Source organism: Amblyraja radiata, chromosome 4, assembly GCF_010909765.2.
Source record: "Amblyraja radiata isolate CabotCenter1 chromosome 4, sAmbRad1.1.pri, whole genome shotgun sequence".
In the NCBI taxonomy this organism is placed as follows: domain Eukaryota; kingdom Metazoa; phylum Chordata; class Chondrichthyes; order Rajiformes; family Rajidae; genus Amblyraja; species Amblyraja radiata.
The window spans coordinates 17,177,636-17,195,406 of NC_045959.1; the positions used below are offsets into that span (position 1 = coordinate 17,177,636).

At 41.5% G+C, this 17,771-nt stretch overlaps 1 protein-coding gene across 2 annotated transcripts in view; it reads left to right on the forward strand.

The window, feature by feature from the left end:
• The first annotated feature begins 555 nt into the window (after positions 1-555).
• The window catches only part of LOC116971861 (collagen alpha-1(XXI) chain-like), a 165,516-nt gene continuing 148,300 nt past the window's right edge, over positions 556-17,771 (forward strand). The window contains exons 1-3 of one of the 2 annotated variants that reach the window (XM_033019024.1): positions 556-1,058; positions 13,710-13,715; positions 17,360-17,452. In XM_033019024.1, coding sequence (XP_032874915.1) covers positions 17,365-17,452 — 88 coding nt within the window. In that variant the 5' untranslated portion in view covers positions 556-1,058; positions 13,710-13,715; positions 17,360-17,364. The remainder of the gene's footprint in view (positions 1,059-13,709; positions 13,716-17,359; positions 17,453-17,771) is intronic. The other variant, XM_033019023.1, reaches the window with a different exon arrangement.

Here is a 17,771-nt window from a genome sequence, read left to right on the forward strand (position 1 = left end):
ATTTAGACTTGGAGCGTGGAAGAGGCAATTCCTCTATTTGTTACAATGGAGAGGAACACCTTTATATGACCTTTAAGAGAGAGTTAGATAGAGCTCTAGGGGCTAGTGGGGTATGGGGAGAAGGCAGGCACGGGTTATTGATAGGGGACGATCAGCCATGATCACAATGAATGGCTCGAAGGGCCGAATGGCCTCATCCTGCACCTATTTTCTATGTCTATGATTGAGAACTTATTTTGAGATATTTGAATGCGCTCAATTGTATGCTTCCAAGTTTATTTATAATGCTATTTTGCACATTGCCTATTTTCACTATGAAGATGCAACAATTGCAACAGAAATTGGGAGAAAGTGCCCGCAATAATGATAGGAGGCAGCGATGAGCATGCATGCACTCATAGGGACGCGAGACACAGCGCCGGTTTGTGCACCGAGCCAGTGACCTGAACCCGGGAGGTCGCGCGCTGTGTGAGCTGCAGGTCTGGGGGTTGGGGTGTGAGAACGCGCGCTCCCCGGGTAATCGCGCGCCTCCCCGATCCCCTCCCCTCCTCTCCTCTCCCCGGGGCGCGTCAGTGCAGAGGTGCGGGCTCTGGGTTGGACTCCGGCAGGGGGTCGGCAGCAGGAGGAGGAAGTGCAGTGCAGTCCTGACAGACGAACGCACCAGGGATTAGATGCAGAGCAGATTTGCAGAGGACAATTGGCGTTGAGAGTGAGGGGAGAGAGAGAGGGGAACACAGGACAGATATACAGACGAGGAGATAGTGGCTGTGCTGAAGGGACAAGCGATAAGTTGATAAGAAAAACTGAGCAGTGCGGAAGGAGTGATTTCTGAGGGATCAAGGACTACACGTAGAGAAGACTGGCAGGGGATAACCGGCGGTGAGGTGAGGGAGGAGAGAGAGAGAGAGCAAGACAGGACAGTCAGCCATACAGACGGGAGAGAGTGGCTGCAGAAGGCGACGAGAGCGACTAAACTGTACCGAAAACCTAGCAGGGAACAGCAGCCAAAGCCTCTGCACTCTTCATCGAGTCAGCATCTCAGAAACACGTCTTTAACAGTGAGTGTGTAACTGTCTGCAAAGAAGCTCTTCTTCCATTCAAAGACCACTGTTTGCAGTGGTAGCTTGGATGCTAATCAAGTATTTTGGTCTTTCTTTCAGCGATGTTGTGTTATGCTCCATTGCCATATAAATTGGAATGTTTATTCAACATATTATTTTGCTAATAGTGATTTGTTTGTAGACACGAGTTTTGCTGCAAGACCCGTTGTTAGCGTGTACTATTCATCTAAAGACAAACTGCTGGAGGACCTTGGCGGGTTCTAGCTCAAGATTCCTGCATCTACAGTCTCTTGTGTCTCCATTCATCCGATGCTGCTGGCTGCAATCAACTGTACTAGTCCCAACCCATTATTTCCGTTAAGATTTGTAACGATTCTAGCTTCCCTTTGAGTAATTCATATTGATAGTTTGATGGATTAGTACAGCTTCCTGAATTAATTAACATTTGAAAGATTTAGTTCTGTTATAACCAACATACTGCTGCTGCAAGATGTGACTACATATTCACAGCAACTAGCCTTTCTTCCTAATACAGCACCGTGGAAGTATTTCCCTTTCAAGATATTTCATAAGAGGAGTATGGGGAGCGGGTTTTATACCTACATTTTAACTCAAAGTTGGCTAGGTTTATTTTTCACAAATACCAGGCATTGTAAAGTATAAACAATTTTTGATTAGCTTTCACTTCTCAAGAGGTCATGTCAGAATAAAAGCAGTGTGAGGGATTTACATCAAACTTCTAAAAGGCATTTGATAAGGTTCCAAGTGAGAGACTCGTTGCAAAAGAAAATGTGCGCAGTACTGAAATAATGGAGTTGCATTGAGTGACGTTCTTGGGGCAAACAGGCAATTATCAGAGGTGTATCCACCTATTCGGACTGTCACCACTGAGAATTTCCAGCATTTGTTTTTTTTTCATAATTCTAGCATTCAACAGCTTTTGGGCTTGCGATTATTAAATTCAGGCTAGCTGTTTCCTTTTGATAATAACACCAATAAATCCATTACCGGTATTCATTTTGCATTGTGCAAATGCCCTGTCTTTGGAGGAGCATCAGCGAACAGACATTTGTCGCAGAATTATGTTGAATTATTTGGAAAGATAAACGAAGGCTTGATTAAAAGTTACATTTTACGGAATGACTTAAAGGAGAAGAATAAGGCAGAGAGTTGGAGAAGTGTTGCTTGGCAACTCCAAATGTTTAGGATTAGTCTATGGTGCAAGTGTTGAAGCAATTACATTTGGTGATATATCCCTAACTGAAGATGTGAAGACACAGTATCCCCTTGGATGGGAACTGATTAAAAAGATAGTGAGGATGGCTTAATCTTCTATCTGTTTAGGTCAGCAAGTGCAAGCCTGATGGGAGAAACAGCATTTAGCATGATAGGACATGGGAGACAATGTTTATGGAAGACCTCGTACTACACTGAAGTAAGCATGTATATGGGTAAAGATATGGGTGAAGTTTCAGCAGCAGATGAGCTGGTTAACACTAAGGTTAGATAATGTTTCGGAGCTGGTAATAATGAGTTCTGAAACACGGGATCAAATATGGCACTGCTAGGGTCAGTGTCAGGAAACTGCCAGGGAGAGGCATAGAGCTGGTGGGTGGACAACGAGGTTCCTGACAAACAATAATGGTGTCTATGTTCCCAATATAGTGGCTCCCTGGGTTACGGAAGTCCTAATTTATGGAAATAAGACTTTATGCAAATCCTCTAATATGCTTTTAAAGAATTTTTCAAGATTCTAATTTCAATTTTTCAAGAATTTATCAACTGTATAGAGTTGGTTTAGTTTCATTACGGGTAGTGTAATGGTGAACATAGAAACCTTTTGATGCAATTACAGAAAGTGGGTACAGAGCTCTACAATGTGGATACGATTCAAAACAGACAACAGCACGTGCAATACTGAGGGGAAATAAAGTTCAAGTTCAAGTGAGTTTATTGTCATGTGTCCCTGTATAGGACAATGAAATTCTTGCTTTGCTTCAGCACACATAACATAGTAGGCATTTACTACAAAACAGCTCAGTGTGTCCATATACTATAATATAAATATATACACACACATGATATATAAAGTAAAGTAGTACAGGAGGAAGAACAGGCTCAAATATTCAGGCAATTACTTTTCATCTTGTTTTTGGGGAAATTATTTGTTTCTAACTTACGGAAAAAACACTTTGTTGTCAGTTCTCAGGGAAGGAAACCCAAAGTAACCCTGGTACTGGCTGTGCTTAAACAGAAGAAGATTCTACACAATGTAAGCAGATAGAGATGTAAGATAGAGAGCATATGGTTTGCTTACCTTCATTGGTCAAGGCGCTGAGTATAAGAGTCAGGAAGTCATGATGCAGCTTTATAAGACGTTGTTTAGGTCGCATTTGAAATATTGCATGCAGTTCTGGTACCTCCAATACACAAAGGATGAGGAGGCTTTGAAAGGGTGCCAAGGAGGCTTACCAGAATGATGCCTGGATATGGTGGTAGTATCTACAAGGAGAGGTTGGACAGACTTGGATTGGTTTTTCTAGAAGGTCAGAGGTTGAGGGGAGACCTGATGGAAATATATGAAATCATGCGAGGCATAGATTGGGTAGACTGTCAGAACCATTTTCCCAGGATGGAAATATCAAATACTAGAGGGAATACTAAGGTGAGAGTGGCAAAGAAGTGTGGGACAATTTCCTTTACACAGATGACAGTGAGTGTCGAATGGCGATACTGTGGGTTGTGGTGGAGGCAGATAACTTAGTGGCATTTAAGGGTCTTTTGGATAGGCACATGGATATGCAGGGAATGGAGGGCTATGGATGATGAGCAGGCAGTTAAGAGTTGGTCAGCATCACGTTGAGCACAGACATTGTGGGCTGAAAGGCCTGTTGCATTGCTGTACTCTTCTATGTTCTATATAAATAATGGTGGTGGTGTTGGGAGAGGTGAAAATGAGGTATACACATGGAATCTTATGCCATGCTTTATATTAGTATTTTTAAGGAACAGCGTGAGGCTGTGAATTATGCAGGTCTTGGGCAGGTCTCTGCAGGACACCAGGGATAATAATCCTGGTGGTTCCCTCATGAGCACTGTAAAGATGAGCATGCTAGCAGGCAAAGGTAGACCCAGTCCCAGGCAGCTAGAATGTAACAGAGAGACTTTGGAAGTGGATGGTGTGTCTGGTTGCAGTTCATGAGGGAGTTGAGGATTGTGATTAGTGCTGTTCATTAGCGTACCAGGATGAATCCTTGAATTAGGAGCATTCAGGCAAAGCATTTTGGGGAAGATGGGGAAGAATTTGAGATCTCCAGAGTGTTCAACGACATGTATGAGATTGGAGATGTGCTGGCAATTTGCGAGGATGGGAAAAGTGAGAGGTGGTTAGTTTGCAGAGAGAGTAGATGATTGCAAGGCAAAAGCTCAGTGCCACATTGCCCGAGAAAAGAGAACTGTTAACAATGTCAGCCAGAATGGGGAAAGGAAAGGAACATGGGTGATGGACAGTTCAATGGGAATAGGACGAGAAAGTGGGAGCTTGTGGTCTCGTAGACAAGTTGTAGGTGTGTGATGAAGAATGGAGATGAGGTGGAATTTCTTTATCCAGAGGGTGGTGAATCTGTGGAATTCATTGTCCCAAATTACGGTGGAGGCCAAGTCATTGGGTATTTTAAAGTGGAGGTTGATAGGTTTTTGATTAGTAAGAGCGTCAAAGGTTATGGGGAGAAAGCAGGATAATGAGACTAAGAGCGAAAAATAGATCAGCCATGCTGGAATGGTGGAACAACTTGATGGGCTGAATGGCCTAATTCTGCTCCAGCATTCTGTTTACTTTTGTAAATCAGCACCTGCAATTCCTTATATTTAAAATGTGTACAATTGATGAGACACTCAGGACAAGTTGGGCTTATTGTCATATGGACAATACAGGTACAATGAAAATCCTGCTTGCAGCAGCATCACAGCACATAGACTCAGGCAACACACAATATAAATTATACAAATTCTCCATTGTGGAAAAAAGACTGCAAAGAAAATAAAAAAAACATTTATGCAAATCTCTTCTTAGGAATCTTCATGGCAGTGTTAGATGTGGTCTGCAGTTTTCCATTACCGATGTAGGATTAGTTCAATGAGTTCAGATCAGTTCACGGACAACTTGGTAAGAGCGTTGCTTTTGAAAGGACTCAGTGGAAGTTAGGTCTTGATCGGGCAGGTTGGTAGCTGCAAGAATGTTGTGAGAAGGGTCAGCGAATTGAGCTTTTGAAAGGGTCTTTATCGGCACTAAGCACAGATGGAAAATGGTTTGGGAATAGCAAGATGGGAGGGGGTGATACAAGGAAGGGATCTGAGATGGCCTGTGATTATGTGATTATGAAAGTGAGACTGTGAGGTACCAGTGTGACTGAAAATATTTCGTTCAGACTTCGGTCTGAATGACAATAAAGGCTATCTATCTATCTATCTATCTATCTATCTATCTATCTATCTATCTATCTATCTATCTATCTATCTATCTATCTATCTATCTATCTATCTATCTATCTATCTATCTATCTATCTATCTATCTATCTATCTATCTATCTATCTATCTATCTATGTGTTTTCATGGAGGAAGAGGATAGGCATGTGGCAATGGCTATGGTGATGTTGCAGGCTTGTGTCACTGTTTAGATATTTGGTGTGCACCGTTTTGATTGATCTCTGTAAAGGCTTTATTGACAGATGTACACACAACAGGCTTGAAAAAAGTAAATAAACTTCCTAAAGGATGAAACTCTGCTTCCATATTTTTATTAGTTAAGGTATCACATATTGGTGAAGAGGAAAACGGACTCAAAGTCAAGCAGGACCCAAGAGTATTTGTCTACATATTTAAAACAAAATGTGGAGAGACAGAAAGTCCAACAATAATATACGTAAAAAGTAATGAAAACAACAATTGCTAAAACAGGCTTTATTGTAACATTTGACTCAAACATAGAAATTGGAAATATTGTGAAATTCTGTTGCATTCTTTGCTGCATATGACACCAATGATGCACTTGGAGATATCTCCCAATTAGTGCTCCTTTGTAAAGTGTAATGAGTGAAGGGCCTGTCCCACTTCGCCGTCATTTACGCGACAGGCCGGTAGTGACTGATGCGCGACGGTCGCGCACGTCATCATGCGTCCGCACAGCCGTCTGGAGAGAGTGACGTCATTTGAAGATAGACACAAAATTCAGGAGTAACTCAGCGGGACCGGCAGCATCTCTGGAGAGAAGGAATGGATGATGTTTCGGGTCGAGACTCTTCTTCAGTCTGAAGAAGGGTCTCTACCCGAAACGTCACCCATTGCTTCTCTCCAGAGATGCTGCCAGTCTTGCTGAGCTACTCCAGCATTTTGTGTCTATCTACAATCGTCTTGGCTCTGCTCTGGGAGCAGGAGTGGGGGCGGATCCGGATCCCCAACGGCCGTGAGCCCCAGGCCGAGCTCGGCGATCGTTTGCCTGCTTCTGCTGCTGTTGGAGGTGAGACGTTGCGTCGCGCCAGTGTCTTGGGCCTGTCCCATTTTGGCCGTCAGTTACGCGACAGGTCGTTGGAGCGTGAAGATTTCGTGCAGGACGAAGTCCACACTTCTCCATGCCACTCCACATTCCTCCGCACCACTCCATGCGCCCGTCCCGCGCTACCCACACGCTAGCAGGTTGCGTAAATGGCACGCGAATGACGGCCAAGTGGGACAGGCCCTTAACTTGCTGAACTTGGAGACACCAGGAAATTTACAAAATATAGAATTGGTGCATCTGTTTAAGCATAAATTCAACATAAAGCGAAGCAATGTCATGCAAAGGTTTAAGTTTGATTTGTGACATTTGGACAGGTGCATGGATAGAAAAGGTTTGGAGGGATGTGGACCAAACATGGGCAGGTGAGACTAATGTAGATGGTGTAACTTGGATGGCATGGAGAATTTGGGCCAAAGGGCCTGTTTTCATGCTGTATGACTATGACTGATTCTATGATGAAGATATGCGAGTAAAACTGAGTAAATTTGCAGCTAAATTGAAGACATTATTGCAAGTTATTGCAACACATTCTGTCAGATGCTAAGGAACAAGTTAGTGTGTGGAATTGATGCTAACTGGATTCAGAGACTTATTCAAGGTAAATTCATACTTTGAGAACACACTGAAAATTGCCCCAGCAGGGGAATCAACAAGCATTAACATGCTGGCCTTGCAAGTGCAATCAACAGTTTCATATAGCAGTATGCACAAAGGGCAAGTGGCCAAAAGCTTTGCTCCAAACCAAATCCACATAATTTTAAAAAGGTAAATAAAAGCTGTTACGACCAGGGAGTGAAACATTTGTTGTCTGAAGACATAAGAAACTGCAGATGCTGGAAGTATTCAGCGGACAGTTAGCACCGAGGGAAGAAATGAGCAGGTGACATTTTGGGTTGGGATTTTTCTTCAGGCCAATTGGAGTAAGGAGGAGCAAGTTGGAAAAGATAGGTGGGGGCAGGACAAAAATCTGTCACATGATAGATGGATCCCTTTGAGCAGGCTTTGATCGACAAGTGGCCGGAGCAATGTTCATGCCAAAGTAGAATATGAGGTGCTGTTTCTCCCATTTCCCTTTGGCCTCACTGGCAATGGAAGAGGTCAGGGACAGTAAGATCAGTATGGGAATGGGAAGAGTCATAATGGTTAGCAACTGGGAGATCCCGTAGGCCTTGGCGGATTGAGCATGTGTTCAGTGAAATGGTTGCTGAGTCAATGCTTGGTCTCGCAAATGTATGGGAAACCACATCAGGAGCAACAGAGGCAGTAGATGAAGGTGAATGGAGGTGCATGTGAACCTCTATCTCACCTGGAAGGACTGCTGAGGTCTCCGGGTGAAGGTGAAGGTATAGTGACAGGTATTACATCTCCTATGATTGCAGGGGGAATGAGCTGGGGAGATGTGGTTGGGTGGGATTGTACTAGAAACTTCCGCCCTGCTCTCAAATTCATTTGGGCTACATCTGATGCCTCTCACGATTTTCTCGATCTCTCTGTCTCCATCACAGGGAATAGACCGTGTACAGATGTCTTCTACAAACCCACTGAATCCCACAGTTACTCTTCCTACCTTGTCTCGTGCAAGGACGTAATCCCTTATTCACAATTTCTCCGTCTGCACTGCATCTTCTCACAGGATGAGGCTTTCCATCTTAGGACATGTGAGATTTCCTCTTTCTACAGTAAACATGCCTTTACTCCCCTGCTGTTGTGGATGGAGCCATTACCTATGTCTCCTTTGTGTTTCGCAGTTCAGCTCTCTCTTCCCCAGATGGAACAATGTTAGAGATTTTCCAAGTCCTCGCCTTTCGCCCCCCCAGCCTCCACATCTGACACATGATTCTCCAACATTTCTGTTACCTTCAACATGTTCCCATCGCCAATCACATTTTCATGGTCCCACCCCTTTTCCCTTTCTGTAATTCCTTGATTCACTCATCCTATCTCAACCGATCTGCCCTCTCCCCATGCACTTGTGCCTACAACTACAACTCACCTCTATCAGGTACTCCAGTTCCCCTTGCAGGTGAGACAAGTGTTTATGCGCACCTCTTCAAACCTGGTCTATCCCATGTGGCCTCAGCGACACCAAACATAGACTAAGCCGGCATTTCGCTAAATAATTCTGCGACATCCAACAAGGCCCACTGAAACACGCAGATGACAGCCATTTTAACTCTCCTTCACATTCCCATACCGACCTTTCTGTCCTTGGCCTCCTCCACTGTTAAGTGAGTGCACATACTAACTGGAGGAACAGCATGTCATATTCAATTTTAGTAGCTTACAACCTGATGGTACGAACACTGAATTCTCCAACTAATCCCCCCACCGTATTTCCCTTACTTTGCCGTGCCCCCTGCTCCTACCCAAGTGCGGTTCCATTTCTCCCAAATTTCTTCAGCCCCTCCCAGTCAATCTGCTCCTTTCTGCTCCGTCTTACACACATTTCCCATCCCCAGGTCCCCCAATTCCTTTTTATAACCCCTCCTTCCCCTCCCCTCGTCCCCTTTCACCCACATCCCTCCCTCCGGCTACACATTTCATTCCTCCTGTGCTCTCCTTATCTGACACTCTGCTGTCTCCTTTTCACCTCTATTCTTTGTCACTTACTCCACCCATCTGTCAACCCTCCCCCCCCCCCCCCCCCCCCCCATCCCCCCCCCCGCCCCAAACCTCTTTCACCTGTATCCTCCTATCACATGCCAGGCTTTGTCCTGCCCCCACTTCTCTTTCCCACTTTTCTCCCCGTTATTCCAATCAATCTAAACAAGACTTTTAACCCAAAACATCGCCTGTCCATTTGTTGATGTTTGGTGGTTTTGGCAAGAATACTGTCACAGATGTATTTTAAAAGCCCACATTGCCAGAGCTTCTTGGAATACGCGTAAAAATTTAACAAACAAATTGAAAGTAAGAAATTAAAGAAAGGCGCTAAAAATCTCTGGTTCTATCATTCGCACCATGTAACACAAGTGAAGACTGTAGTATAGAGGAAGTTTTCAGAATATTTAATGAGAAAAGTGCTGACAAACCTGGCATGAAACAGATTAATAGTCATGATGATAGTGTGTAGCGTTACACTAGAATACAAGAAAATAGCAGTAGTAGGCCACTCAGCCCCTCAAACCTGCCCTGCAGTCAGTATCGCCACAGCTAATCAATGCCGGCCTTGATTCCTCTTCCATGCAAGATCCCCATAAACCTTAATTTCTTCATCTATCAAATGTTTATCTCTCTCCACCTTAAATATGCAGAATGATCTGGCCCTCAACATCCCGGGGGCAGAGAATTCCAGAGATTCACCACCTTATGTGAGAATGCTTTCAATGCACCTGTTTTAAGTGACTGGCCACTTATTTGCATCTGTGTCTCTTTGTTCTCGTCTATTCTACTGGTGGAAACATCTCGACATCTACCCAATCAAGCCACCTTAAATCTTGTACATTTGAATAAAATCACTCCCCAAACTTCTAATCTCCCAAGGAATACAAACAAACTGTTTAGCCTCTCTTAATATGTCAACCTGCCCATCCCAGATTTTAGCCTGGTGAATACCTCCAATGTTACTTCATATATTATTTTTAGATAAGGGGACCAAATGGGCACAGACAGTACTCATGGTGTGGCCTCGCCAACAATGATGAGCCAGACTGGACATGCAGCTGGGTGGTTATAAAGCACCACACCTGAACCTAAAAAAGGCATAGTTAATTGTTGAAACCATTATGACTGAAATCATTGAAGTAGTTGGAATTACTGAATTATTGAATACAGTGAATTATTAAATACAGGTTATCACAAATTGAAGATACAGGAGACTACAGATGTTTGGAATCTGGAGCTACTTACTATCTGGCTGCAGGAGCTCAGAAGACAGACGGGGTCAGGTGATGGGAGGGGAGGGTGAACGTGGGGACAGCTGCTGGTAGGGGCGCAGAACACGTTGCCTGCAGTGGTGGTGATGGAAGCGAGTAAAACAGTGGCGTAGGTACATGAATATGCAGGGAGTGAAGGGATATGGATCACATGCAGAGAGAAGCAATGTTTAATTTGGCGTCATGTTTGACGCCGACACTGGGCCAAAGAGTCTGTTCCTGTGATGTACTGTTCTATGTTCCAGTTTATGAGCAAACTGAACAGTGAGGAAGTAGGCAGGAGGAGATAGCAGGGGAACTAAGTAGACAGATTGGTTACCTTCAAATTAGTTTGAAATAGATGTGCAAATTCAATCATTTAGGAATGACAGTCGATGAAATCCAAACTTGTAAAGCCATTAGCCAAGAACACACATACAAATCTTTTAAGTTAGCATTAGATGTCACAAGAAGACAAAGGGGATTCTAGTTTTGATAATGGGGACATTGAATACTCAACTCAAACACCAGCTTTTTTCATTTGTGCAAGCCATTGGCAATGCAAGGCCACAGCTGGAACCCTGTGTGCATTTAAATAGTTATTTTAAAAGAAGGATATCAAAGAAAGGATATCATAGGATATTAAATGGGAAGATTGCCATGTGAAATTTGGACCATGTGTACTTGGCTAGAGAAAGCAAAGGTAAGATCTATTGGAGTGTTTTGAAATTATCAAAAGTTTTGAAAGGAGAACTATTTAAAACGTTAACCAAATGATTGACAGGTTGAAGCAAAGTATAAATTGATAATGATCACCCAGAGATTGAATTGAGAGTGTAGAGTTTATGCACTTTCTGTGGGGTAACTGGAGGGAGGAGTCTCCCGTTGCAAGCAAAGAATGTCACAGTACTTAAAAGGAAATTGAAACATGGGACATTATAAAACGATGTAAAGAGAAAGGGCAAAGGTCATTGGGGTAGAATTAGCCTGGGCCTGAAATGAAGAACTTGAGTTCACCATGAGTGTTTTTAGCCTTGAGTGACATCTGGACAGGTTGACAGCCAGCTAAGCGGTCGAAAGCAGTGACAGTTCTAGGTTAGATGTAACATGGAGCTAATGTGCGTGCTGGTTCACCACAGATAATTAATGCGGCCAACAATTGAGCAGGAGTTTGGGAAATCGATGGAATGGATGGGGATAGATTTGCCGGTTTATTGTGGGGCTGCAGGCATCTTCTGCTGGGTGGGACCATACCTTTATGCCTTTTCTTTCCATCACACGAAGCCGCAGCGGCCGCAGCGCAGGGTTGAGCTGAGCAGAGTTAGGAGCACTGAGCAGTCCCATTCGCTCATTCACTGAGTCAGTGAGGCTGATGGATGGGTGCTCTTCCACCTCTCTTGTCACAGGTGCTTCTGAGATCCTCCCCTACACATTGTATTTGCTAATTTCTGACTTGTAGACAGTTCAGGTTATGAACAGTTCTCATGGATGGAACCTGGTCATAATCTGGGGGCTCTATAACAAGACTGAATTAGCACCGTGGTAATGACCAAATCTGCTTTAGTAATATTGTTGGAGGGTGGGTTAACGATTTAAAAAAATAGTTCAGCACTCGTATTACCGTCTATGGGAGCTTGCTCCACACAAATTGGTACCACATGCAAGGCATTTTGAGATTTCATGACAAGCTTTATAGAAATCCAAGTATTTCTCTGAATGTTTTCTCTATAAATACCCCGCAGGAGCCTGTGGCCTGGATGGAGAAATTGCAACTTTCTTTCTTAGTCCTCTGCACAAACTCAAGTCACCGATCACAATATAACTCATTTCTGCTGATGGAAGTTAAGCTACTTGTTTCTGCTCTTCAAAGCTTTAATAAAAAAACATGAAGATGTCAGCTGGCTGTCTGGAATATAAAATGGAAAGCTGCTTGAAAACAATTTTAACTGCTACTTAGTTGGTCTTAACAAGTTGTTGACTTTTAAAAGAGAGAAAAAAGTGCATTAATCCTATTTCTTGGCTGTTGAAAACTGTGCAGAACCAATGAGTGGAAATTGATCATAATGCAAAGGGGATCCCAGAAGCTTACATTTTGCTTCAAAGGTACAAATGCACTGAATTACTTAGTAATTCTCCTTTGAACCAAGATTGTTGTTGAGAAGATTAAGTGGACTAAATCAAACTGGAAAATGTCCTGTTTTAACCAGGCCATAAACCGTGCCAAAAGCCCTGTGCTTCTTCCATTCCCTCCTAGAAACATTTACTCTTTACTGCGGACGTGTTTTGCTTACTGCTCAAGGCCATCTAATTCATTAGAGATTGGGATCTATGAAGAATATTGCCTTTGTGAAGGTTTGGCAAGCGCGGAAATGCAGCTTGCATTATGCCTGACTCATCTTGAACAGTTTATAGGGGGTTATGACTCTGTCTCTGTGGCAGTGTGTGATCTGTGTGTGGATGTTCCATTCCTGTTTGTGTGTTTGTTTGTGTGTGGATCTAGTACCTTGAGATTTGCTTCATACGCTGAACTTTCTGTCCATGGAGTTTTCACTTTATTCTTCATTGATTCAATCTGTTTTCTTGCAATCTGCCATCATTTCGAGGGCACCTCTGAGAAGAGTTGCTAATCTTGTGCACATTTTAGCTCAACCCTTGCTAACACTGGAGATGAAGCAAGAATTTGCAGTCAGCTGAATTCCCTTGGCAATCGAGGATACAAATGGAATGGTTAATGTATTGTCCTTTGTTATTTGAGGTGTTATTGAACTTGTCATTGATGCCTAGTTGTTTAGTGAAGGAAAAGTGGTGATCGTCACACTGTCCCAAGAATCATAATTTTTAACAGGGATGCAGTTGAAATTGTAACATCCCATTTTGTTTGACAGCAGTTTTTGTGGAATGGCAAAGGTGAATTGAAAAAGAACAGATTAGGAAATATAATTGGGAATTCAAAAGAACTTTCTTTATTCAAACGGAAATGATAATGTGGAACTTGCTTCCACAAGAACAGGTTGAAGGAATAGTGAGGATGCACTTCAGGGGAGATGGGGCAAGCAGGTAAAGGAGAAGCAATAAATGATTGCCCTTTCAATTTTAGATGAGGAAGGATAGCCGGAAGTCCCAAGTGGAGCATCATGCCAGCACTGGGCTGAATGATCTACTTCTTTGCACGTCTTGATATAACCCTATCTAATTTATGTCAAGTCAGGTTTATTATCATATGCACAAGTATAGTCAGGTACAGGTACAATCAAAATTCTACTTGCTGCAACATCACAGACACATAGACTCAGATAAACATACAAAAATAAAAATTGTACATTAATTACACACAAAACATCTGCAATTCAGTAAAAATTAAAAAAATACTTTTTTGAAAAACAAGACACTAGCACAAAAACACTATTAGAGAAAAAAAAAACAAGATTAGAGTTGTGTAAATTGATTCAAGAACTTGATGGAAAGTAGCTGTTATTGACTCTGGTGGAACGGAACCAGGCTTTGATACCTCTTGCCTAATGGTAGCAGTGTTGTAATGATTCACAAATTATGATCAATGTCAGAATATTCTGGTCAACAAGGGGTAAGCAGCACCTACCTCAAATGCAAGTAAATGTATATCCATTGGATTGGAAATCTCCTGAGGAAAGATCAAGCAGAAGAATGGAGTAGGACAGCAAAAAATAGTTCCTGGACCTCATCTGGTGAATTTGGATAATGGTGCAATGTGGTTTACACCTCTACCAGCCAGCCAAACTACATGAGAGAACAAGTTCAAGTAATCCACCCAATCAGTAGCACACAAACTAATTTGAACTTATTAGAAAAAAAATACTTTGTATAAAATTTTCACACAACAAGAAATGTGTATTTTGATTATCATATGTTAATGTGCTTTTTTTCCAACGGTACTAATTGAGTTATGCCAATAATCTTCTGAGTTTGGGGAATGACAAAGAGAAGATGAAAAAGACAGAAAATAAATGATTAAGGGGTGGTGCAGTGGTAGAGTTGCTGTCTTGTAGTGTTAGAGACCTGAGTTTGATCCTGGCTATGGGTGCTGAATGTATGGAGTTTGTACGTTCTCCCTGTGACCGAGTGGGTTTTCTCCGGGTGTCCAGTTTCCTCCCACATTCCAAAGACGTACAGATCTGTACGTTATTGGCTTCGGTAAAATAGTAAATTGTCCCTAGTGTGTAGGGTTGTGCTCGTGTACAGGGCGGTTTCTGGTCGGTGCGGACTCGGTGGGCCAAAGGTCCTGTTTCCGTACTGTATCTAAAGGCAAAAGTAAAAGATCTGCAATTACAATTGTGAATTTAAAAGAACATTCTTTATTTAAAGGGAAGTGAGAACATGGAACTCGCTTCCATAGGGACTGGAAGGAATCTGACTTTTAATGATTAAATTGAAGCTGGAAATCACATATTAAACATGTAAAATTAAAATTGTCAAAAAGTATCTCTGTATTATACAAAGCCAAGCAAGCTCTGGATTACAAATCACTCCGTATTCTTTATTGTTCATTGATTTTACCCTACTTAAATTATTGTGCAGAAGTCTGGGGTAATAACTATAAAAATTCGATACACTCATTAACCATGATGCAAAAAAGAGCAATTCGTATTATCCATAATGCTAAGTATCTGGGTCATACGAATCCATTATTTTTAGAGTCAAAATTATTAAAATTAGAAGATTTGGTTACATTCAAAACAGCTCAGATAATGTTTAGGGCCAAAAATAAAAATTTACCTGGAAACATTCAAAAATTATTTAACGAGCGTGTGGGGGGTTACAATTTAAGAGGAATATTTAACTTTAAGAAACAAAAAGTCCGTACGACTAGAAAAACCTTTTGTATTTCGGTTTGTGGAGTAGGAGTGTGGAATAAATTGAACGGGGAATTGAAGCAATGCACAAACATGAATCATTTTAAAATGATATATAAAAAAATAATTCTCAAGGGGTACAGGGATGGAGGGGATGGTTGACAAGTGGGGGTTAGTGTTTATCTATTGCTTTACTATTGTTTACTTATGTTTGGGTACTTCAGTTATGAAGTTTGTATGTACATAATAGTTGTATGTATATATATGTCTGTAGGTATTATGGGAAATTGCCTAGGGTAGTATTATTATTATTAATGAATTGATTTTTAAATATGGTAGAAGTGTTGGGGAAAAGGGGTGAGATTTAATAAGTTATTCTTCTTCTCTCTCCTTTTCGAGCTTGTACAGACACAGAGTTGGACATTGGAACTTTGATTTTGTTCTTCTCATTGCTTTGTAAATATTGATTGTAATGTCCAATTGTTTGATAATTTCGATTTTGTTAATATTAATGTCGTTAATGTCTTTACTTGTTCGGAATAAATAAATAAATAAATAAATAAATAAATAACTGCTCTATTTGAGGAACAATTCAATGGAAGCAGTTTTTTGAATAATTTAAACCAGCATAAAACAGAGATAGAGAGATTGAAACAGTTGAAGAACAGACCAATGAAGCAAGAAATGGCTGAGGAATTGAGCTACTGAACATGATAAAATTCAAAAGAGGTGAATTAAAACAAAGATAGTATTAATGTAAGCAGTTACAAAATGCACTGGAATAACAAAACATTTTTAGGATTTTACAGTGTTCAAATTATGCGTTTTCATCTCAAGCAATGCAGAGAAACAGATGTGAAATTCTAAATATAAAACTTAAATGAGAAGGAGAAATATCGTTGATTAATTTACAGTTTAAGTAGCCGTGAGTAAGAAGGTTTGAAAAGCTTCATTAGTGTTTGCTGCTTTTGTCCCAGCTTCGCTGGAAGTCTGAATCAGCAGCATTTGTACCACCTTGTATCCCAATGTGTTCTGAAACATATGACAAATGCTAGGGTTGATTTGCGTCATGTATTTATAGTATATAGAAGGACATTATTTGGCCATTCAAGTCCATTTTGGTTTAGTTTAGTTTAGAGATATGGCACGGGAACAGGCCCTTCATCCCACCGGGTCTGCGCCGACCAGCGACCCCTGCATATTAACACTATCATACACACATTTGGGACAATTTTTACATTTACCAAGGCAATTAGCCTACAAATCTGTACGTCTTTGGAGTGTGGGAGGAAACTGAAGATCTCGGAGAAAACCTAAGCAGGTCATGGTGAGAATGTACAAACTCCGTACAGACAGCACCCATAGTCGGGATTGAACCCGGGTCTCCAGCGCTGCATCCGCTGTAAGACAGCAACTCTACCGCTGCGCCACCGTGCCGCCCAAGCGTTCTCTGAACTTTGCCATAATTCCCATTCCCCCACCTATATCCAAATAACCTAATCTCTCTCTATGTTCCCATTAACTCCCCTGATTTTCCTATCTCTCACCAATGATAGGTATAATTTACATGGCCATTTAACCTACCAGCTCATCCTCGGGATGTGGGAGGTAACTGGAGCATTCAGATGACACCCATACTGTTACCTGGAGAACATTCAGACTTTGCACAAGCAGCACCTGATTGAATCCGGGTTGTGAAGCAACAACATTATCTATTGTGCTATTGCATTACCTTATATTCCAATGTGTTGCAAAATATATGACAGACAGGACTCACAGTAACAGTAATGTTTGGTATTACCAGTTCTTTGAGACACCTTTACTGTTCAGAGGAACCTTTACTGTACAGATTCACCATCAGTAGTGTATCTGCAAGTTGTTAAAGCCAGTTTAATATTTAATGTAGTCATCACAAAATGTAATGAGTTAAATATTTTAGCATTATAATACCACTTTATGACTCCATTTAATTATGATTTTAGTTCCTCATACAGTTTTCAATAGAGTAACAAAATCTGGATGCGCATATCTATAAAATACATGTTTTCTTTGTTTGTAGGTACAATGAATTTGCGTATAATACGATTTTTAGTGATCTGTTTGCCACCTTATTTATTTAGTGGGGCTGTGCCAGATGATGATACAAGAGCAGGTAAGCTCCTTAAAGCATCTCAGTCCAATGAAAAATGTGAAATAATTATTTTGTCATTGTTGTAATTAAATTGTTAACCAAAACTGATCAAATATTCTTTAAAAATATGTTACTATTTATTTTCACACACTAAGGACATCATGGCATCAGTTATTATGGTGACCAACACTACTGGAGCAACCATGATGTCCTCATCAGTCTTTTCCAAGCACATAGACACATAGAAACATAGAAAATAGGTGCAGGAGTAGGTCATTCGGCCCTTCGAGCCTGCACCGCCATTCAATATGATCATGGCTGATCATCCAACTCAGTATCC